The following is a 23,964-nucleotide window of genomic DNA, read 5'->3' on the forward strand; positions in this document are numbered from 1 at the left end:
TATGATGCAAAGGTGGCCACCAAGAAGCTCCCAAAAATGGTTGCTTTCATCACCATCTGCTCACTGAGCAGGCAGAGACCAGAGGATCTCAGATGGCAAAAAACCTCTGTCTCCTTCAGGAGGTCCATAAATCTGCCTTTTTCAGATCTATGTAGCAGTCTCACATCTGACTGTAAGGATGGGACACCAAGTGTGCGCTCAATAAGATGGGCAGCAAAATTAGTTTTCTCAACTATATATCACCTATCCAAAGCCACATAATCTGATTTCAAGTCTTCTTCCTGTCTGTCCTACATAATAGGTGTCACAGTCTGAACATTTAATTTTATACACACATTATTCATGATAAATACTTCTTCTGTCAACAATGTTAGTTAAAATATGCCCAAGATTATTTGTAGTTTGGAATCAAACCACTATTTTATGCTTTCTAAAATCTGATGCTGCTTGCGCACTAATTTTACCATTACCATGATATATCAGGCATAGGTATTTATTGTTGTCTTCCAATTTATTGCTAATACCAGGTCTTACATCTTGTTGGTACTTAGTTGTAATTTTACTGTAAATTTTCTTACATAATGGGTTGGTGCAGTTTTTAATTTTAATATAAATATTATTAAAAAAAACTGAACTGATAATTTTAGTATACAGGGTGTTGCTCTACCCTTATGATATAAACTGTCGCTGCTTGTACTGCTCTGTGAACAACAGCCCCAGTTAGAATTTGGCTGGGTACATCTTAAAATCATACAATAGCGTATGTTGTCACCACCCTGAAGAGTCTACATGAGTTGGTTTAAACAGTATGTTAACTAATGTTATTATACAATGTGGTTTCTATTTTACATTTTTTTTTAAACTGATTCTTGTATATATTTTGTATTTTTGCTTCGAGAATAGCTATTCAATAGATGGAATTCAGATCAGCAATAAAATACGTACTGGATTTGTGACTGATTATTTAACTCTTTTCCTTTTTAGAAATATACCACAGTCCCTGTGCACAACTTCCAATGGAATCAAACTATCTCACACTCCCAGTGTTATTATATGGCCACTACTGAGGCTACAGTATCCACAGACTCAACCTCTTAATCCTTCTTTAGTGAAATGAAGCAGGCAGAGGAAATAAGTATATGGAACTTAAAAACTAAAGCATACTTCATGACAGCAATCAAATCTCATGATTATCTGATCAATTGCTTTCCTCAAAGGCAGTGGTAATTATTGTCAAAAACATGGTGACACAGTAATAGAACTATTTGTTCTATATGAGGTGACACTTTAAATTATCATTATTATCATCATCACCACACCACCACCACCAAACACAATGAATGCATTGTTGGTGCAGTCATTACTCGTTTTTCTCTCTCCATTTGTACAATTTGGGTGAAGAATCTGCACATAGTATTAGTTAAGAAGTAATGTTGGAAAATAATGAGTATCAATTTACATCAGTTAAAGGTATGAAGTGTTAACAAAATCATAATAAATCTTGCTACCTTTCCATATAACTAGCATATCGTATACTATCAGCAGGATTCGTAAATGCATTAAATTCCCATACTTATAACAGCAAAGTTTACATTTTTTCTGTATGTGTCTTGTTCCTTTGTATAATTCTAAATTCACTTCCAGTACCTTTGATTTTAAAAAAATAATTTTTTTAAACTTCTTCTAGGTTGTGACATGAGTAGATTTGCTTGTAACACTTCTCCTACTGTACTTTCAGGTACAAACTGCTGACAATAACAACTGTGCAACAACTGTAGGGGAAAGCAAGGACAGCATTATAGCCCGGATAAATAGACTGGGAGGTCGATCATATGGAACAGGAAGTTTTGAATCTGCCATTCATCGACACAGCATTTCCCATCGAGCAGCACAGGAGACTGAGAATGGTGCAGAAGTTGACAATAGAATTTCCCAAGATGGCAGCTATGTCTCTGAATATGCATACATAGATAATAAACTCTATCACAGATCACAAAGTGATAGTATACAAAATATATCATCTAGTGCTGCTGTGGTAAAAAATATATCTGAGGATGAAGATGATGATGATGATGCATATGAACAACTTCCAGTTGATAGCCTAAAAAAACAGGCACAACATGAGCAAAGACCCACTGACTCTTTAGAAAGAGAGCAGCATACTGTTTCAACAATACAGGGAAACAGACCCCCTATACTGGAACCAGAATTACCTCCACGTTCACCCTCCGACCGTAAACAACATGTTTCTGATGCAGAGGAGGACTTGGAATATGCAGAGTGTTATGAAGAGGTGGGGCTTAATGAAAATAAACAAGGGAGTGGGAAAGAAAAAGCAAAACTCAAGAAGAAAAATTCTAAAAAGGTCAAGAGCAAAAATAAGGAACTGAAACAGGAGCCTTTAAACAAAGAAAAGAACAGCAAAAATGGAAAGAGCAGTTTCTTTAAATCAGTTTTTGGGCACTACCGCAAAAAAGCGGAGACAGAAAAAATAAGTAGTAGTCCAGATCAGGCAATAAAAGATTTACCTGAAGAACCTGCATATGAGTCTGTTGAATGCACTCCTGCCATACCTGCTGACGTTTCAGAGACTGATTTGTCAGAAGTATCACCAACCAAAGGAGTTTGCAAGAGAAGTTTACTGCCAAGTATCACCTTAACGGAGCTGCAACAGAAACTTAAAACCTATGATGACCACAAGGTATGAATACATTAAAATTACTTTAATGTAAATGGATAGATAATATCTACTCGCTCACTTACCAGATGGTAAGTCTCCCTTACCTGTTCTGGGTGACTTTTCTGAACTGCACCCCTTACCCTAAACCTCTCCAGTCCTTTTCCTTCACCCCTCTTCCTTCCCCTTCAACTCTTCTGCCAGAAGAAGGAGCCACTGGCTCCAATAGCTTGGAGAAGTTAAACCCTTTTGTGTATGTGTTCCCCTGCCACTGCTTGGTGAGTAGATTCTTTTTATCATTATACTATCAATAATTGATTATTCTCATTATTAAAATTACTTTGTTTCATTTAGTTGGTCACACTCATCCTAGTACCTAAGTGAGCTGCTCTTCCTTTTTAACCTTCCCCGACCTACCTCCTATCCATTCTGATGGAGGACTACTGATTCTTAATGCTAGGTAGTGCGTCACTTTTCCTTTTACTTGTGTCTGTTGGCAGTACTATACATTTTGTCTTCTGAAGGAAAGTGCTGTTAGCAACCTCATAATAACATAGTACACTTTTGAAATCTGCCTCATCAATTATTAACATATTCACAAACATAGAGGTAAGCACCACAAGGATCAAAACTTTCAGCTGCAAATGTAATTGCAAAAGTTTTGCTCCCTCCAGACAGCCTACATGTTCATTAATACAAAGCTAACCAGCTAGACAGATAATAAGAATACATCATTATGTGCTGGTTATAAAATCATGATTATCACCACTGAAAATTTAAAATTAGACTCCTATGAAAACCAGTTAAAATTTATCAGACCATTCAATATTAGTCTTTTCTCACAAGTATGAATCCTACTACAGAAGTTATAACAATGAAGTATGTCTCAGGGGTCATTTTAGTTCCGCATTTAAGCCACTATCCTTAGTAGGTGTTGCAACTCAATGGAAAGATAATGAGGACAAAAAAAGATCCTTCAGGGAACACTTTTCAGATTTGCTGGTTGTGCTGAGCTAAATAGTTCCTGCAGAATATATAACATCACCTGGGAGAAGTCACTAATCTTCTACAACCCATATCACTGATTTATGAGTAGTACAAGTGGCAGTGAATGTCCCAAAATTGGTAACAGTTTGTTCATTTTATCCATTTACAAATTCTCTGATAGGTTCTCAGTCAACTTACTGTGAAAGTCCCCCATCCATTCCACTTGTTAAAAAACTTTAACGCATACTGCATACTGTTACCTTCTACAATGCATTGCTAAGGTGTCAAGTTCTTGAGAGCCTCTTAATAAACAAACAATGTACGTTACTCCCATGTGGGCACCACGTATACTGTTACAGACTCTATTCATTGGAAAGTGTTGAATTACCTGCATTTCTATACCATTTTCTAATATGAATACACATAGCAGATATATCTCTTTCTGGAATAAAACCATTTAAGTAGGTACTCAAGAAGAGAAACTGGATGCTGCACAGCTAGCTGGTGATGTTTGGACATTAAAATAGATTTCAGGGACATGACACACAAACCCAGTTGAGGTTAGTTAGAGTGGACAACCAGCTGTCACCTTATGGGACGATCTTAGAAACTGAGCAGTTCATTAGGTACTTTCAGTGTGGATTCATAAGATACTGTATTGTACTGCATGGTATTGTTTTATTGACCCTCTTCATCATTTTTGTACATAGATGCAAAGTGTATGGGAGAAGTCAGCATTATGAGAAGATGAGATGAGAGAACATGAATTAATGTGATGATTATAAGCTGTATATCTGTTACAAATGTACAGGAGTTTACATACAAGAAAGCAGCAAGCAAGCTATTGTTGATAACTTAGGCAGTAGTTAAAGTCATGGTATACATTTATTGTGACAGATCATCATTCAGGTTGAAGATGCTGAAGAGATGTAAAGATATCTTCAGGGTATATGAATGTTTGTCATGATAATTATATATTTTCCATTCAATACTTATGATTATCACTGTTGTATGAGGGACTACAGTGTTGTAAAGGTTGTGAGGAAAAAATAAATCTTTTGTGTTAAGTTGTCCTAAGAAAAGCTGTTAACATACTTACAATCAATCAGAATCTCCTATGCTGAAACTTTGTGCAAATACTCACTTTTAGTTAATATGTAATGTAGTAGTAATTACATTAACTGTTAGTAACATAGAAAGAAAGACATCTGCAGTGCTTAATACAATATAATGCATGTAATATGAAGGTGTTTCTTTCAGGATGCTGAAACATCTAATGCAGACAATAAAGGCAATAATGGTATTCCAGACGATGAGCACACTGAAAAATCATCAGGTTTGTCTTTCCCAGGATTGTTCTAAAAACTTAAATGGCAAGAATTACATATGATAAATTACAGTTAAACAGTTTCCCACCCAAGGAAAAGCTTGGTCAACATTTACACTTTTCTGTCAGGTGTTTCTTTTACTAAGGTACACAAACATTAAGCACATGACCGGATGTGGTGTGGTATGGGAGTGGACGCAGAGCTGTATTTAAATACCTGGATAACATCACATTTCTCCACTAGTACAGATGTAAAGGGAATATGAACTATAGCATTTTGATGAATGACTACCATGCATGAATAATCAAGCAAAACTTTTTTATAGATTAAGTATGATTCTTTTTTGTGAAATATGAGCTCCACAAATACATCAACTATATTTTTACCCAGAGATGAAGGCATAATTTTTTCCTTCACATTTAACATTTGAATTCTTAAATGGAATTTCAGTGGGTAGCAGTCGTTATCACACTTTAAAAAACAAGTAGAGCAGCCATCAATATAGTATTTCGTGTGATACTCAAAAGAAATAGCACTGTTGGACATTGCACATTCTTGCCTACGTTTCAGCTGAAAACCTGTTTGCTCAGCCTTTTGAGAGGAATGGAGGCAGGATGATTAGGATCACACTTTAAATGGAATCTGAAAAATTGTGTGCTTGTCATGTTTTAAGTGCTTCATCAGAATGAAAGTTATGTTAAATGTCATAAAAATCATAGGGTCAACTGGGGTTTCATACATAGACTCTTAAGTTATTTTCTTGATCTTAACCAAATGGTTTACTAATAAAAATATCATTACAAGGATAAGGAGAAATGTGCTACAGTAGACACAGATAAAACATTCAGATCTATAAAATATTGTTTTTGTCACATTGGTAGTTACTGATCAAAAACAAAAGTGTCAACTCAATCTGTGAAATAGTTTTATGTATACTGATACTTTAAGTATTAATGGATAAGCTGGAATATCACGATCAAAATTCTAGGTTTTTGTGAATGGAAATTTTTTATAGATTTAAAATAGGCAGCTGAATAAAAATAAGATTGTTCCAAAACATTCAAGTGATTTTATGCACTGATTTGCTACTGTGTATGAGACCACTTCATGACAGTAACAAAATACCAGACCAGTGAGTGGAAAGCAATGATCCTTTGTCAAAAAATCTGAAGTTAATTTCATTTGCACAAAAATTATGGCCTGTGTTTTGTGGTATTGATTACCTTGCAAGTAATAAAGAGAGTAAATATTATGCAAATGTATGAAGAAGTATATGAAAATTAGCCTGAATTACAAAGGAACAAATTTACTTACATACCAGAAGGTTCTGAAATATGAACCTATCAACTTCGTCTATTTGGCACCTTCTACTTGTTCCTGCTTCTAAAGAAATTTATAGCTGAAAAAATTTCAAATTGAGTGAAGAAGAGGAACAGACCTAGGTGGGTATTTAGCAGACTTTACAGAATTAAAAATCTAATAGGAAATGTTGGTAAACTGGAAAAAGGTTGGTGAAATTGCCTTGACCCTAAAGAGGAATATGTCTGGTAAAAATTACATTTGTGATGTAATAGGTTCAGTCTGTTACTGCCAGATCAAGAACTTTTCATCTTGCCCTTGTACATAGTATATTTGAAGAAATTCATGTTACTATCTTGAACTGATTTTAGTGAATAATGCTTTATTTATGATTAGTTTTGGTAGGAAGTACCATTTTCAAGTCAACCTACATAACAAAAAGAATATCACAAGAAAAATGGATGTATACAATTATTTTTAAGTAAGTGACTGTCATAACAGTAATGTCAGGAAAATGGAGTATAAGTACTCACATAAAAATGCATTATAATAAAAATGTCTTGGCGGGATAGGATGACATGTAAAATGCCATATTCAAGTCAACAGTTGTCTTTGTCAAGACAATTTGCATCAAAACTGGAAAGAAAAGTGCCAGCATGTGTATGCACTGCGCTACATATGTGTGGAAAATGAACCCACATTAGATCATAGGACTAGTGTCATATGATTCATAATCTTAATAAAATGGAAATGAAACACATTAAAAAAGCCTGATTTGTGCACAGTATACATGCTACATCTACATAAAATGATAGAGTACCTTCTGTACTGGTGTCATATGTTCACGACATCACATAACAACACAGATCTGTCGCCTGTGTGACATACATCGATAGGTCTAACATTTGCAAATGGGGCTTCTGATGCAAAGCATGACAGCAAGATGTTAATTTCAAAGAGTATACTGCCTAGTGATTGTAATATGACCTCTGTCACAGAGCCCAATGTATAATATTTTAGAGTGACTTGTATGTGAGAGAATGGATACATCTCATGATTCATCTGAAACAAAGTATCTGATAAAAACCACAGTCACTTAAAATAACAGAACTGAACATCTGGCCATGGCAGTAACATTTGCCTAAACCAAGCACAACTGAACAGTACAAATATTGCATCTTATAGTTTGTTATTATAACAAAACAGTTATGTTGTACAACATAAAGAACAAAATCACTATATCCTACTAAGATGGTTTTTTTTTATATTGAGCAACTATACACAGTTTTCTTGATATTACTGTTACAGTTGTCATGAACATAAAATTAATCACACACTTCTGTTCTTTCTTATGGTAATCCTTCTGTTATGTAGGGTGATATGAGAATGACACCACCTGATGACAATAGTTATCAATAAAGCATTATTCACTAAAAGCAGTTTATGTTAGAAATTGAATTCCTTCAAACATAGTATAAACTTTATACTAAACTTCCACTGACAAACTCATTAAAGGCATTTGATATAATCCACTTCACTGCTGGCTACATAAAAGTAAGATGCTTAGGTTTTTGTTCTGACCAGACACCCATTATTTCAGAGTTTAGACTGCTTGATGCAATCACAGATGATAGAGAGTGGTCCCTTTTGTGGCATGAAGTGGCAGCAGGGAAGTGGTAGGTCTGGGTTGATTACATGCACTACATTCCATAATATTTAATAGACATCATATTTCTTGAACAAACAATATCAGGTGCCTTAAGCAAATAAAATATTTGTTCAAATTCTAATAACAATACAATACTGCTCCAAAATTTCCTCAAAAGAAGCTTTGCTGCTACCTACACAACAAAATCGGCACAGAATATACATAACTGTTGTAGTGGAGACCCACTACATTTGTCAACACTTCCAAGTTGACTGTCAGGTAAAACTACAGTCCTTTGCCTAGCCACAGTCCTGAACATGTGGGTCCAAATCGGGCCCAAAATTCCATGGCTGTGGTGAGTGTCCCACCTCAGGCAGTGCAGCGACAACAGCGCTCTCTGTATGTCCCAGCAGTATCACTTGACACAGCTGTCAGGACATTGATATTCAAGCTGGCACCACTGAAATTGCATTAAACCTGTAGTGATTATTATGCATTCTGAAGACAATGACTGTGTACACTCTGAGTTTCATAATGCAACATTCTGCATCCTTTTTCTTGGGTGGGATGAAAAAGATTTCTTAGTAATATCTGTGACACCATAATATTTTAGCTGCTCTAGGATAATGGTGTCCTCTTGGGTAAAATATTCCAGGGGTAAAATAGTCCCCCATTCAGATCTCCGGGTGGGGGCTACTCAGGAGGACATCATTATCAGAGAAACAAAACTGGTGTTCTATGAATCGGAGCATGGAATGTAAGATCCCTTAAGCAAGTAAGTTAGAAAATTTAAAAAGGGAAATGGATAGGTAACAGTTAGATATAGAGGAAATTAGTGAAGTTCAGTGGCAGGAGGATCAAGGCTTCCGTTCAGGTGAATACAGGGTTATAAATACAGAATCAAATAGGGGTAATGCAGGAGTTGGTTTAATAAAGGATAAAAAAAATGGGAATGCAGATAAGCTACTATGAACAGCATAGTGAACGCATTGTTGTAGCCAAGATAGACACAAAGCCCACAATAGTACACGTTTATATGCCAACTAGTTCCACAGATGATCAAGAGATTGAAGAAATGTATGATGCGAAAAAAGAAATTATCCAGATAGTTAAGGGAGATGAAAATTTAACAGTCATTGGAGACTGTAATTCGACAATAGGCAAAGGAAGAGAAGAAAAGTAGTAGGTGAATATGGACTGGGGATAAGAAATGAAAGAGGAAGCTGCCTGGTAGAATTTTGCACAGAGTATAACATAATCATAGCTAACACTTGGTTTAAGAATCATGAAAGAAGGTTGTATACGTGGAAGAGACCTGCAGTCACTGGAAGGTTTCAGATAGATTAAATAATGGTAAGACAGGGATTTAGGAACCAGGTTTTAAATTTATGACATTTCCAGGGATAGATGTGGACTCTAATCACAATTTATTGCTTACGACTTGTAGATTAAAACTGAAGAAAATGCAAAAAGTGGGAATTTAAGCAGGTGGGACCTGGATAAACTGAAACAAACAGAGGTTATAAAGAGTTTCAGAGAGAGCATTAGGGAACAATTGACAAATATGGGGGAAAGGAATACAGCAGAAGAAGAATGGGTAGTTTTGAGAGATGAAATAGTGAAGGCAGTAGAGGATCAAGTAGGTAAAATGATGAGGGCTAGAAGAAATCTGTGGGTAACAGAAGAGATATTGAATTTCATTGATGAAACAAGAAAATATAAAAATGCAGTAAATGAAGCAGGTAAAAGGAATACGAATGCCTCAAAAATAAGATCGACAGAATGTGCAAAATGGCTAAGCGTGGATGGCTAGAGAACAAATGTAAGGATGTAGAAGCATATATCACTAGGGTAAGATAGATACTGCTTACAGGAAAATTAAAGAGACCTCTTGAGAAAAGAGAACCACCTGCATTAATATCAAGAGCTCAGATGGAAAACCAGTCCTAAGCAAAGAAGGGAAAGCGAAAAGGTGGAAGGAGTACATAGAGGGTATATACGTGATGGCAATATTATGGAAATGGAAGAGGACCTAGATCAAGATGAAAAGGGAGATATAATACCGCATGAAGAATTTGACAGAGCACTGAAAGACCTAAGTCAAAACAAGGCCCAGGTAGTGCACAGCATTCCATAAGATCTACTGAGAGCCTTGGGAGAGCCAGCCATGACAAAACTCTACTGTCTGGTGAGCAAGGTGTATGAGACAGATGAGATACCCTCAGATTTTAAAAAGAATATAATAATTCCAATCCCAAAAAAGCAAGTGTTGACAGGTTTGAAAATTACCAAACTATGAGGTTAATAAGTCATGGCTGCAAAATACTAAAACAAATTCTTTACAGACAAATGGAAAAACTGGTAGAAACTGATCTCAGGGATATCGGTTTGCAGTCTGTAGAAATGTTGCAACACACGAGGCAATACTGACCCTACAACATATCTTAGAAGATAGATTAAGGAAAGGCAAACTTACATTTCTAGCACTTGTAGACTTAGAGAAAGCATTGGACAATGTTGACTAGAATACTCTCTTTCAAATTCTGAAGGTGGCAGGGGTAAAATACAGGGAGCGAAAGGCTATTTAGAATTTGTACAGAAACCAGATGACATTTATAAGAGTCAAGTGGCATGAAAGGGAAGCAGTGGTTGAGAAGGGAGTGAGACAGGGTTGTAGCTTATCCCCAATGTTATTCAATCTGTATATTGAGCAGGCAGTGAAGGAAACAAAAGAAAAAATTGGAGTAGGCATTAAAATCCATGGAGCAGAAATAAAAACTTCGAGATTTGCTGATGACAGTGTAATTGTGTCAGAGACAGCAAAGGACTTGGAAGAGCAGTTGAATGGAATGGACAGTGTCTTAAAAGGAGGATATAAGTTGAACATCAACTAGAGTAAAATGAGGATAATGGAATGTAATCGAATTAAACCAGGTGATGCTGAGGGAATTAGATTAGGAAATGAGACACTTAAAGTAGTAAAGGAGTTTGGGGAGCAAAATAACTGATGATGGTTGAAGTAGAGAGGACATAAAATGTAGACTGACTACAGCAAAGAAAGTGTTTCGGAAGAAGAGAAATTTGTTAACATCAAGTATAGATTTAAGTGTCAGGAAGTCCTTTCTGAAAGTATTTGTATGAAGTGTAGCCAGGTATGGATGTGAAACATGGATGATAAATAGTGTAAACAAGAAGAGAATAGAAGCTTCCAAAATGTGGTGATACAGACGAGTTCTGAAGATTAGATGGGTAGATCGCGTAACTAATGAGGAGGTACTGAATAGAACTGGGCACAACTTGACTAGAAGAAGGGATCAGTTGATAGAACACGTTCTGAAGCATCAAGGGATCACTTCATCAAACCAGTCTCTGGGCTGGGATCACAACAACAACAACATGACAATAATGTGAACTTTTCAATGAAATGCTTTTTTTGACAAGTCACAGAAAATACTAGCTGCAAAATTGTGTCATTTAAATTTTGTATAATCTGATATTTGAATTGAAAAATAACAGCTTTTGAAATCCAAATTATGACTGCCTAAGTATCTTCAATACTGTGTCCATATCAGTCAATCCAAACAAAGATCTAAAAATCAAACTGAAGTCTGACATGGTAGTTAAAAAGGTCCAAGTTAGTGACAGTATGTAAGTAATACTCTAATGAGTAAAATGAAAATTACAGATTTATTTGATGATAAATCCAGGCTATTATTGTGAGTCCATTCAGCTAATGTGTGTATTCTTTAGTCACTAATGTCTAAAAATGGATACAATGTATACAAGCACACATCTGCATACTTCAAGACTTTGACTTATGTTTGGAATACACATACCAAGGTAGTCCATTAAGGTTATGACTGGATTCCCCATTGTAATGAACTGTGTTGCATTACATCATCAAGGGAGTTATGTAAATACATCTCATAGCTTGTAAGAGTTTAAAAGTTAGGGTATATGTTCAGTACCTTTATTAACAGTCAGGTGCCTAAGAGATGTCTGGAGCAACTTATGTAGTGTGTCTGGAGGGAAGCAGAACAGGAGAGGTATCAGTTGAGGGTGAAAATGGCATGGCAAACAGATCTGACAAGTGGGCAGTGGTAGCAGAAGATAGGCAAATTTATGAAACAGTAAAATTTTAAGTGGGTGTTTTTATGGCACTGCCTTATATGAATAACAAATGCGGTTACAGTTTGCTTACAAATTTTGTGCCAGTTAAAGTACATTTTGCCTGTGGAAATATATCCCAGAGAACTACATAATCCAGTTGCTGGCTTTTTTATAATTAAAAAGAAAAAAGATGAAGAGAGAGAGAGAGAAATAAATACATAAAACCTGTATTAGTTTTATACAGACACAGTTTCACCATATTTGTTTACAATGAAATAGTACTCCAGATGTTGGTAATTTCCACTTTAATTTTTGAGATTGGGTAAACAGTGTATTTTGGAGCAAGATATTCCAGGTTGCATGTTAACAATTTGTTTTCTCTTTCATTTGTAGTCATTACAATTACCTGTCGCAATAAAAAAAATTATTATGACCTCCGAAATTACACAGAATTATCAAGTTTACCTTTCCAATTTCATTTGTGAATTCATTTTCTTTTCTTTTTTTTTTTTTTGTAAATACATCAATTGGCACTGTCAGTGTTGGTATTTAGGTCAATTTAGAAAGGGCTAGATTAACTTCTTGTAGACTTGAGGAATACTGTCAGATATTTGATGTCAATTCCATCAATGCACCATCCAGCCATTTTTCAATATTAAGGATGGTACACAGCCAGATATGACTCATGAAATACTAAATCTCAGGCAGTTTTTCTTAAATCATTTATATGCAATCACCTGTAACAATTTAGTTCACATTTATTTATCTGTTCATCATGTCTTTCCGATAATTTTGAGATTCTTTGATGAAGAAATAACAGGATGACAGGATTCAATGAAGAATTAAGAGGATCACAAAATTCTTGTAATGTGTAATTACTAATGTGGGAGGGCCACACTCACTCGGTCGCAGGTTCGAATCCTGCCTCAGGCATGGATGTGTGTGATGTACTTAGGTTAGTTAGGTTTAAGTAGTTCTAAGTTCTAGGGGACTGATGACCTCAGATGTTAAGTCCCATAGTGCTCAGAGCCATTTGAACCATTTTGTGAGTCGCACTTTCATTCTGTTACCTTTGTAACTAGCTTTTTAACTTTTTAATCTTTCCTATTTATTCTTCAGTTAACACCATAATGAGCTGCTTCAGTATACTGCTTTATATAAATGCTTCTGTAATTACTCTTTGATTATTTGATATGCAGAAGAGTTATGACTAAATATAGGAAATACATTATTACATTTGGTGAGTCTAGTTTATGTTGTGTTTGTTACTGTGTTTTAGAGAGCAGCCCTCCCAGTCTGCCTCCACGCCGAAGTATTGAGAGACGACCAAGTTCTCCATGGCATGATGTTCCTACAAACAATTCACCTGTGGATGGTGATAGCAACAAATTAACACTTAGTCAAGAACAGCAGGACTCACTGCTTGGCACTCCTCAAGGCTTTGCACTACTTAAGAGCAAGTGGCAGGCAGCAGAAAGGGGTGGTGAGTGGAACCCAGAGTTACATCACCTTAAGTTGTTGCAGTCACCTGATGAAGACATGAAAAAAGAGGATTCTGATTCAATGCCCAGTCTTAGCCACTTATATAGTAAGGTTGACAAGAAGTTGAAGACAGGTCTGGATAAAATGGACTCAAGTGAACTAAACTTTCAGCCTGGAGAACAACAGTTACTAATACCAGTGTCACCTTCACATAAAATACTATTCACGAGGACTGATGTGAGACAGGAACAACTAGATGGAGACTATGGTATGATGGATACAAATAGAGAAGACACAAAGAGAGAGGAAGAAGACAATTTTCAACAAGACAGTTTAATGAGCTGTCTCTCAAGTGACAAAGAATACATTATATCTCGTGACTCATTGCAGGATAAGTCTCTGAATTTAGAGTTACCCACTGATCAGAAGAATGAAGGGCACATTCAAGAACTGAATAACAGGAACTCTAATGATCTAAATATTCTTCTTGCTCAACTTGCTGAAATTACTACAGCTCCCCTGTTGACACCAGGAGCAACTAGCAGTCTTGTAAACTATCCACACTCAGATATGAACGACAAGGTATACACGACACAAAACTAAATACAATTTCATAAATTAATATTAAACATGAACTAGAAATTACCTGTCATTTTATAAAAATGCAGAAAGCAGGCTATTTTGGCATTTCCTTAACAATTGGCTGTGATTTATAACAATGTATACTTAACTATTTTAGACATAGTACAACTGTGTATATTTATTTTGTTACTTTTTGTATGTATTGTTATCACACTATCACTTTTTATACATAATTAAAATGATATGAACTAAAGTAACAAGGAAGTATATATTACTAGTGCTGACTGGCTTAATGTATGAAAGGTTTTCTCCGCTTTGCCTCTCTCTCTCTTCTTCTTTTCTTTTGTGTGTGTGTGTGTGTGTGTGTGTGTGTGTGTGTGTATGTGTGTGTGTGTGTGTGTGTGTGTGTGTGTATGTGTGGGTGGGTGGGTGCACACACATGTGGACACATATGCTTGTGCAGGAGCACACTACTTTAAACAAATAGCTGTTCAGTCATAATTGAAGTGTGGGTTTGAACACTCAGAGTGGTGCATAAATATTTAACTATGTAAAATATTACATTTTAAAGAAAATGTTCAGAATGTACTGAAATGCAGGAAACTCCTTACCCACTTAAAAAAATAAACAGCTTGACTGTTTGTTTGTGAATGGATATGATTTGCTTCTTTCTGTAATGGTAGACCATAGAAAGCACACAGCATACTGAACAAAATATAAACTTTATTTCTGAAGACACATGGTAGTTTCATAGCATTGTTTTGAATTTTGTAAATATTGTGAACTCGTAAATGAAAGAGAAACTGATTATGTTTTAGCCATACAGTTTTGGTATAAGAAGCATTACAAACTATGGAAAATCCAAGATACAATAATGACAATATTATGAAAAGGATAGTCGTTTCTCGCCATAAAGTGAAGATGCTGAGTCACAGATAGGCACAAAAAAACTTTGGAATTAGACAAATGCATTAGACAAATGCAACTGACATGAACACAGTCTCTGGCTGCCAAGGCCAGACTGCCAGTCTGGTTCCTTTCTGAATGACACTGGCTATTTCTTTCATTGTTCTTGTCCATTTCAAGTGTGTTTCCCATCTTCAGTGCCATTGTTACATATGGGATATTAAACAATAATCTTCCTTTCCTTTAAGAAAAGTGCAGTCTTTCAAAATAAGACAGCACTGAAATATGATTAATAATCACAGGTGAAAAAAATCACAAACTGTGTAAAATAGATTTAACAATGAAGGGGAATGTATGCTGTTAAAAAATCTGCAGTTGCAGTATTTGTTTAAAAAAACACAACACAATTATTCATCATCCCCAGTAGAGGGAGAGAGAGAGAGAGAGAGAGAGAGAGACTACAGCAGAATTAATGCCGAAGACCAGCATATGTTAATGGGAATGGTTCAAAAGTTACTATACCAAGAGCTCATTTAACGGATCAAATCAGATGGGGCATAATAGAAGAAAGTTTAACAGAAATTACTGTGCATACACAGTATTTAAAATCAGCTTATTCCACAGTGCCCTGACAAATTTCTCTTTAATAAGCCCCTTAATTTATTTCTCGCCATTTTTACACTTCATATTTGGAGATTCTTCCTTCAATGACTAACACAGTTATTTGTAGTTAAGAAGCTTCATAATAGTTATATAATTGAAAATGTGTTCCAGTCACAATTGGGAACTCTAATTTCACCCACCATGGTTTCCTTCGATAACTTCTGGCTAATATAGTAATTAGCATATTCAGTTGGTTCTCCCAACAACAATCTACCACAATTTTGCTATTGTTAGGATAATATCCCACCCATCCCCCCATGAAACATTGACCTTGCCATTGGTGGGGAGGCTTGCTTGACTCAGCGATACAGGCAGCTGTACCACAGCTGCAGCCACAACGGAGGGGTATCTGTTGAGAGACCAGACAAATGTGTGGTTCCTGAAGAGGGCCAGCAGCCTTTTCAGTAGTTGCAGGGGAAACAGTCTTGATGATTGACTGGTCTGACCTATAAACCAAAATGACTATGCTGTGCTGGTACTGTGAATGGCTGAAAGTAAGGGGAAACTAAAGCCACAATTTTTCCTGTGCACATGAACTTTACTGCATGGTTAAATGATGATGGCATCCTCTTGCGTAAAATATTCTGGAGCTAAAATAGTCCCCCATTCAGATCTCTGAACAGGGACTACTCAGGAGGATGTCGTTATTAGGAGAAACAAAACTGGCTTTCTATGGATCAGAGTGTGGAATGTCAGATCCCTTAATCGAGCAGGTGGGTTAGAAAATTTAAAAAGGGAAATGGATAGATTTAAGTTAGATATAGTGGGAATTACTGATGTTTGGTTGCAGGAGGAACAAGACTTTTGGTCAGATGAATACAGGGTTATAAACACAAAATCAAATATGGATAATGCAGAAGTAGGTTTAATAATGAATGAAAAAATAGGAACATGTCCATCACAGTAGTACAAATTTATACGTGAACTACCTTTGCAGGTGATGAAGAGATTGAAGCAATGTATGATGCCATAAAAGAAATTATTCAGTTAGTTGAGAGAGATGAAAATTTAATAGTCATTTGGGACTGGAACTCGATGATAGGAAAAGGAAGAAAAGGAAAACTAGTAGTTGAATATGGACTGGGGGTAAGGACTGAAAGAGTAAGCCATCTGGTAGAATTTTACACAGAGCATAACCTAATCAAAGCTAACACTTAGTTTAAAAATCATGAAAGAAGGGTGTATACTCGGAAGAGGCCTGGTGACACTGTAGGGTTTCAGGTAGGAACCAGGTTTTAAATTACAAGGTATTTCCAGGGACAGATTGGACTTCTGACCACAATTTATTGGTTATGAACAGGTAAAAAGACGAGGGCTAGTAGAAACCCTTGGGTGATGGAAGAGATACTGAATTTAACTGATGAAAGGAGAAAATATAAAAATTCAGTAAATGAAGAAGGAGAAAAGGAATACGAATGTCTCAAAAATGAGATTGACAGGAAGTGTAAAATGGCTAAGCGTGGGTGCCTAGAGAACAAATGTAAGGGTGTAGAAGCATATATCACTAAGGTAAGATAGATTCTGCCTACAGGAAAATTAAAGAGACCTTTGGAGAGAACCAACTGCATTAATATCAAGAGCTCAGATGGAAAACCAGTCTTAAGCAAAGAAGGGAAAGCAGAAAGGTGGAAGGAGTATATAGAGGGTTTATACAAGGGTGATGTACTTGAGGGCAATATTATGGAAATGGAAGATAATATAGATGAAGATGAAACGGGAGATGTAATACAACGTGAAGAATCTGACAGAGCACTGAAAGACCTAAGTCAAAACAAAGCCCCCTGGAGTAGACAACATTCCATTAGAATTACTGATAGCCTTGGGTGAGCCAGCCTCTTCCACTGGTGAGCAATCTGTATGAGACACATGAAACACCATCATACCTCAAGAAGAATGTAATAATTCCAATTCCAAAGAAAGCAGGTGTTGACAGGTGTGAAAATTACTGAACTATTAGTTAAATACATCACAGTTGCAAAATACTAACACACATTCTTTATGGATGAATGGAAAAACGGATAGAAGCTGACCTTGGGGAAGATCAGTTTGGATTCCATAGAAATGTTGGAACATATGAGGCAATACTGACATCTTAGAAGATAGATTAAGGAAAGGCAAACCTACATTTCTAGCATTTGTAGACTTAGAGAAAGCTTTTGACAATGCTGACTGGAATACTCTCTTTCAAATTCTGAAGTTGGCAATGGTAAAATACAGGGAGCGAAAGGGTATTTACAATTTGTACAGAAACCAGATGACAGTTATAACAGTGGAGGGGCACAAAAGGGAAGCAGTGGTTGAGAAGGGAGTGATACAGGGCTGTAACCTATTCCTGATGATGTTATTCAATCTATATATTAAGCAAGCAGTAAAGGAAACAAAAGATAAATTTAGAGTAGGAATTAAAGTCCAAGGAGAAGAAATAAAAGCTTTGAGGTTTGCCAATGACATTGTTATTCTGTCATAAGCAGCTAATGACTTGGAAGAGTTGTTCAGCATAATGGACAGTGTCTTGAAAGGAGGATATGATGAAGATCAACAAAAGCAAAATGTGGATAATGGAATGTAGTTGAATTAAATCGGGTTATTCTGAGGGAATTAAATTAGGAAATGAGACACTTAAAGTAGTAGATGAGTTTTGCTATTTGGGGAGAAAAATAACAGATGATGGTTGAAGTAGAGAGGATATAAAATGGAGACTGGCTACAGCAAGGAAAGCATTTCAGAAGAAGAGAAATTTGTTAACACAGAGTATAGATTTAAGTGGTCAGGAAATCTTTTCTGAAAGTTTTTGTATGGAGTGTAGCCATGTATGGATGTGAAACATAAATGATAAATAGTGTAGACAAGAAGAGAATACAAGCTTTTGAAATGTGGTGCTTCAGAAGAAAGCTGAAGATTAGATGGGTAGACCACATAACTAATGAGGAGTTACTGAACAGAATTGGGAGAAGAGGAATTTGTGGCACAATTTGACTAGATGTACCGATTGTTTGGTAGGACATTTTCTGAGGCGTCAAGGGATCACAAATTTAGTACTGAAGAGAAACTTTGAGGGTAAAAATTTTAGAGGGAGAGCAAGAGATGAATACACTAAGCTGATTCAGAAGTGTGTAGTTTGCAGTAGTTACTCGAAGATGAAGGGGCTTGTACAGGATAGAGACAACAACAACAGGATAATATCAAACAATATTAAAAAGAACAGTGCTAAGCAAATTTAAATTTAGTTTGGGTATGTTGCACAGTTGCTTCTGTATACCACTGTGAATAAATATTTAATTGGTCAATTCTTTTATTTTACTGTAACACATGTGAATACTGGCTTAGTGTGCAAGTACCGTGTTAATAATTGAAATTGCAGAACAAAAAGGACAGAAAATTATGAAATTTGACCTACTGTGCATATAAAATACAGTAGGAAGAATACAGAATACATGACAAAATTTGTAGCTGGTTTTTGTGTGTGTGTGTGGGGGGGGGGGGGGGGGTATATGACATGTAGTACAGGGAGCTGCAACCTTTGGCAAGAAGAGTGACTGTAACTCGGCTGGACATCAAGTCAAACTGAGCTCGGGTGACAGATATGACCAATTCAATACATTCTCCTTTAACTTTGTGCCAGATTTCATCAGTTGCATTCACTGGGAAGTGACCAGAGAGACAGATGGAAGAATGTGCAGGTCAGAGCAACAGTCTAACAACCTCCGTAGAGAGTTAATTCAGGACAGGAAGGCACATGTCCTTATCTTGTTGTCACATTGGCCTTAACACATCAAAAATGTTATAGCTGAGCTATCCAAATTGCTGGGTATGTGAACCAGAGGTAATCACATTGTATACCCAATGATTCCCCATTATGGTAGGTGTTGGGTCCATATGGCGACGTCAAATGCAATCTGTCAGTATGTTAACATCGGAGCCTCCATATGTTCATATGTCCACTGTGATGCTGTACACAGAACCAGGACTCATCCATGAAGACAGCATGACGTTTTTCCTGTGTCTAGTGTTGTCAGATGCACTACTGTCAGCACCATAGTCTCTGCTACTATGCCAAAGGAAGCTGCAACAATGGTTGTCATGCTGACTGGCTGTGATGTTCCACACATATCTATCGGAGTGAAAACTTGCCTTTCTGTAAACATGAGGCTGCTAAGATGTTGCATGGTGTCAAGTATGGCCCTCCTGAACCATTGCTTCCATATTCACATCAAAGTCATGGGATCCTGAGCTGCAATATTTTGAAATGATAGAACATTCTCTATATGCTGTGACCCTACTACTGTTCAATTCTGACACTTGCTGGTAGACTTTTTCCTTTTTAGACTAGGGATAACATACAATCTTCTCAGAAACAACCAAATTTCAGATGTGATTTCTGAATGATAAACTTTCTCCATAATCTTTTCTTGTATACATACTGTAGCTGGCATTACTCCTACCTACTTTGTACAGGTGTGTTGAAATGTTTGTGCACTGCCTTAATGTTCTTGCAATTTTAATGGTCAGTCAAATAGTTTTTCCAGTAGGAGTTTTCTTAGATAGTAATGCATGTATGTTATTGGAATGTTTTTAGTTTCAGCAGAGAGTTAGTTTGTTGATTTTCTTACATGAGATAGATTTCCATTTTAATTCAGACTTGAGACAATCAAAATGTACTTTTTTATGTTTAGGAATGAATATTTTCTTATAATATCCAGTAATTAAATATTTATTGCATTAACAGTTTTACTGTTTAACCCTTAAAGCAGTTGCAGAATACTGTAATACAAAAGAACTCATGTTTGGTCTATTTGACCTGAATCTAAAGCACAAGGAACACAATACTCCATCATCCCATTGAGATAATAATTTAAAATATACTTCTTTACATCCTTTTACAAGAATAATTGATTTCAGTGATATTTTGGTCATCTTTTATTTCCAAATAACTGATTTTTTAAGATGAAGCTTCACTGTCCTTTTAAGATGGGCATAATATTTTACACATTACAAGGTATAAAATGTTCATTCTTTATAGTAATCTTCTCAGGATGTGCATATCACTTTAGTGTGCTTTATATATCCATGTCTGGAAAGAACCACACACACTGTGGAATGTTTGCTGACATTCACATTTAAGCACATGTGACACCTTCTTCTCTTGGTAGGGAATGGTAGCTGGTCTTGTTCTTCACATTCTTTTGTGCCGGAACCAATTCCTTTCTCTGCTAGATAAAGCATAAATTTTGTTTTAGATTTCAGAGTATGTAAGAAATGTACATCCTTTGGACAGCATAGTTGATTAGTTAAGTTCGTAACCAGATTCTCCAGAAATTAACATCTTGGAAATTCACTACAAGAGCTCAGTTTCTAAAGGCTTTATGAATTCAGAGCAGACACAGTTACCAAATGAAAGAACACTGCTTCAGGGCATCTTCTTGTTCTACTGTCAATGTTTTAATTACTAAATAACTGATCACAAGTGTACGTTCCACTTTTTGTATGGTTGTAAAAGATTGTAATTTATGGCTTTTTCCAAGAGTTTATATTAGTCTTTCCATCATTATGCACCATGGACATGAGTACAGCGGATTGTGATTTGGCTGGAACATGCTACACCATTTTTATGTCTTGCATAAAACCAAACAGGTATAAAGCTACAGTTCTTTGTTTATTTGGCAAAAATTGTGGGGAATATTTTGTTTGTTCTTTCATAATGTTCCTACTAATGTCAACCACTTTCCAATAGAATTCTTGCAAGAGGCATGGTGGTATATATTGTCAACAATTATATTTGTACACCTTCTACAGGAATATGTTCAATTTGTTGAAAGGAACATTTGGCTGTGTGCCTACATATATATCTTAGTTTGTAAGATAAAATGTTGTAGAGTCTAACAAAGCAAAATGTTTTTTGCCTTATTTCTTTGGCTCTTTTGGCAGGTATTGTCAGAGGGTTAACACTCAAAATAGAATTAATTGCTCATCAACTGTCACACCTCAAATATTTATCTTGCAAGTTCACACTTCTCAGTCTCTTGTGCTGTTATCATCAAAGCATATACAGGAATCTTCTGTATGGCATAGTAACTGCAAATACATCAGACCCATCTGCATACTATTTGTCTCTGAAATGGAGTTTGCAAGCTCTGTAAGTTCCTGCCTATAGCAGGAGATCCAGAAAGGTATTCACCTCCTTACAGGCTGTATTTTGCGTATCATGAGATCTCTCAAGCTGTCCATGAATATTCATTATATGCATATTAGTGTACACAACAATACAGTCCATCAAGTTATCATCAAACTAAAGAGAAAATACTTCGACTGGAGTCTTTGGTGTTACAAGCAGTGTGAAAGAACTTATGAGAAATGATATTATGGCTTTCGGATCTTCATCTATGACTAACTCATTTTGTATGCAATTAAGTCTGCCCATCTTTACTCATACAGCAATCTTTTCTCACAACTGAATTCAAAGATTGAAGCAACAACATCTGAAGCCATATCATGCTAATTTATTTCAACATTGCCTTCTCCATATTCTGAACCTTCCTGCCCCAAGATGACTGGGTGTTGTGTCATCATCATCATCATTCATCCCCATCACGGTCGGAGGAAAGCAATGGCAAACCACCTCCACTAGGACCTTGCCTAATACGGAGGTGTGGGTCTCCCGCATCATTCCCCTACGCTCTGTCAAGGAGTATCGGAGTTCATCATCATAAGAAACTTAGATATTTTCTGAAAGGACATGATAAATAATGTTTAAAACTTCCGTGTATTTCATGAATACTTCCTAAGAGCATGTAACTAGACAGAAAAGTGATAACAACAGATTTACTTGTGATTTGATGTACATGAAAGACAATGACAGAAAGCATATGTAAATTCTCGTGTTGGATCATTTCACTGGAATACTGAACAGCACATAGGCAGACACGTTTGGTCACATTGCTGAAATATGGAGTGAAATAGATGGAAACACACAGTAACAATGAAACACTGAGGACAACTGTGGTATTAAGTAGCACTCAAGAGAAAACCACACAAAGGAAGAATTTCTCACCATGTCAAAGATCAGCTACGGAAGAAAAAATTCTCAGGTTACATCAACCTGACACAAGCAATGAAGGATTTACGAATCATATGCACATCTGTTGTCATTCATTTCACTTTTTTATTGAAATATTTACACTAATCTTGAACTTACACAGGAAAAAAAGGGAAATGCTATAATTAACAAAGTGTTGCAACGGTGACTTCCATAAGTTCCAACAATCTACAGAGCACCACACTTAGTTCCTAGGATACACTGCACATGAGTGTTTTCTGCTGACTTCTTGATTGTGTGATTGATCCAATGATAATTTCAAATGGCGTACAGGATCACTTTTTCCTAGGAGAAAAGGTATGTTATTTTGGTAATATGCAGCCCTCACATCAAATCACTGCAATTCTATTGTTGTGTTGTTCTGGTCTTCAGTCCTGAGACTGGTTTGATGTAGCTCTCCATGCTACTCTATCCTGTGCAAGCTTCTTCATCACCCAGTACTTACTGCAACCTACATCCTTCTGAATTTGCTTAGTGTATTCATCTCTTGGTCTCCCTCTACTAGTTTTACCGTCCACGCTGCCCTCCAATCCTAAATTTGTGATCCTCTGATGCCTCAGAACATGTCCTAATAACCGCTCCCTTCTTCTTGTCAAGTTGTGCCACAAACTCCTCTTCTCCCCAGTTCTATTCAATACCTCCTCATTAGTTATGTGATCTACCCGTCTAATCTTCAGCATTCTTCTGTAGCACCACATTTCGAAAGATTCTATTCTCTTCTTGTCCAAACTATTTATCATCCATGTTTCACTTCCATACATGGCTACACTCCATACAAATACTTTCAGAAACAACTTCCTGACACTTAAATCTATACTCAATGTTAATAAATTTCTCTTCTTCAGGAACACTTTCCTCGCCGTTGCCAGTCTACATTTTATATCCTCTTTACTTTGACCATCATCAGTTATTTCGCTCCCCAAGTAGCAAAACTCATTTACTACTTTAAGTGTCTCATTTCCTAATCTAATTCTCTCAGCATCACCTGAGTTAATTCGACTACATTCCATTATCCTTGTTTTGCTTTTGTTGATGTTCATCTTATATCCTCCTTTCAAGACACTGTCCATTCCATTCAACTGCTCTTCCAAGTCCTTTGCTGTCTCTGACAGAATTACAATGTCATCGGCGCCCCTCGAAGTTTTTATTTCTTCTCCATGGATTTTAATATCTACTCTGAATTTTTCTT

At 36.3% G+C, this 23,964-nt stretch overlaps 1 protein-coding gene across 5 annotated transcripts in view; it reads left to right on the top strand.

Annotated features, from left to right (window-relative positions):
- The window catches only part of LOC126174086 (uncharacterized), a 258,315-nt gene that overhangs the window by 219,075 nt on the left and 15,276 nt on the right, over positions 1-23,964 (top strand). For all 5 annotated transcript variants that reach the window (XM_049921007.1, XM_049921011.1, XM_049921008.1 and 2 more), the window contains 3 exons: positions 1,739-2,701; positions 4,925-5,000; positions 13,329-14,113. In XM_049921007.1, the coding sequence (XP_049776964.1) occupies positions 1,739-2,701; positions 4,925-5,000; positions 13,329-14,113 (1,824 nt within the window). The remainder of the gene's footprint in view (positions 1-1,738; positions 2,702-4,924; positions 5,001-13,328; positions 14,114-23,964) is intronic.

The sequence above is a fragment of the Schistocerca cancellata genome, chromosome 1 (assembly GCF_023864275.1).
Source record: "Schistocerca cancellata isolate TAMUIC-IGC-003103 chromosome 1, iqSchCanc2.1, whole genome shotgun sequence".
NCBI lineage: Eukaryota > Metazoa > Arthropoda > Insecta > Orthoptera > Acrididae > Schistocerca > Schistocerca cancellata.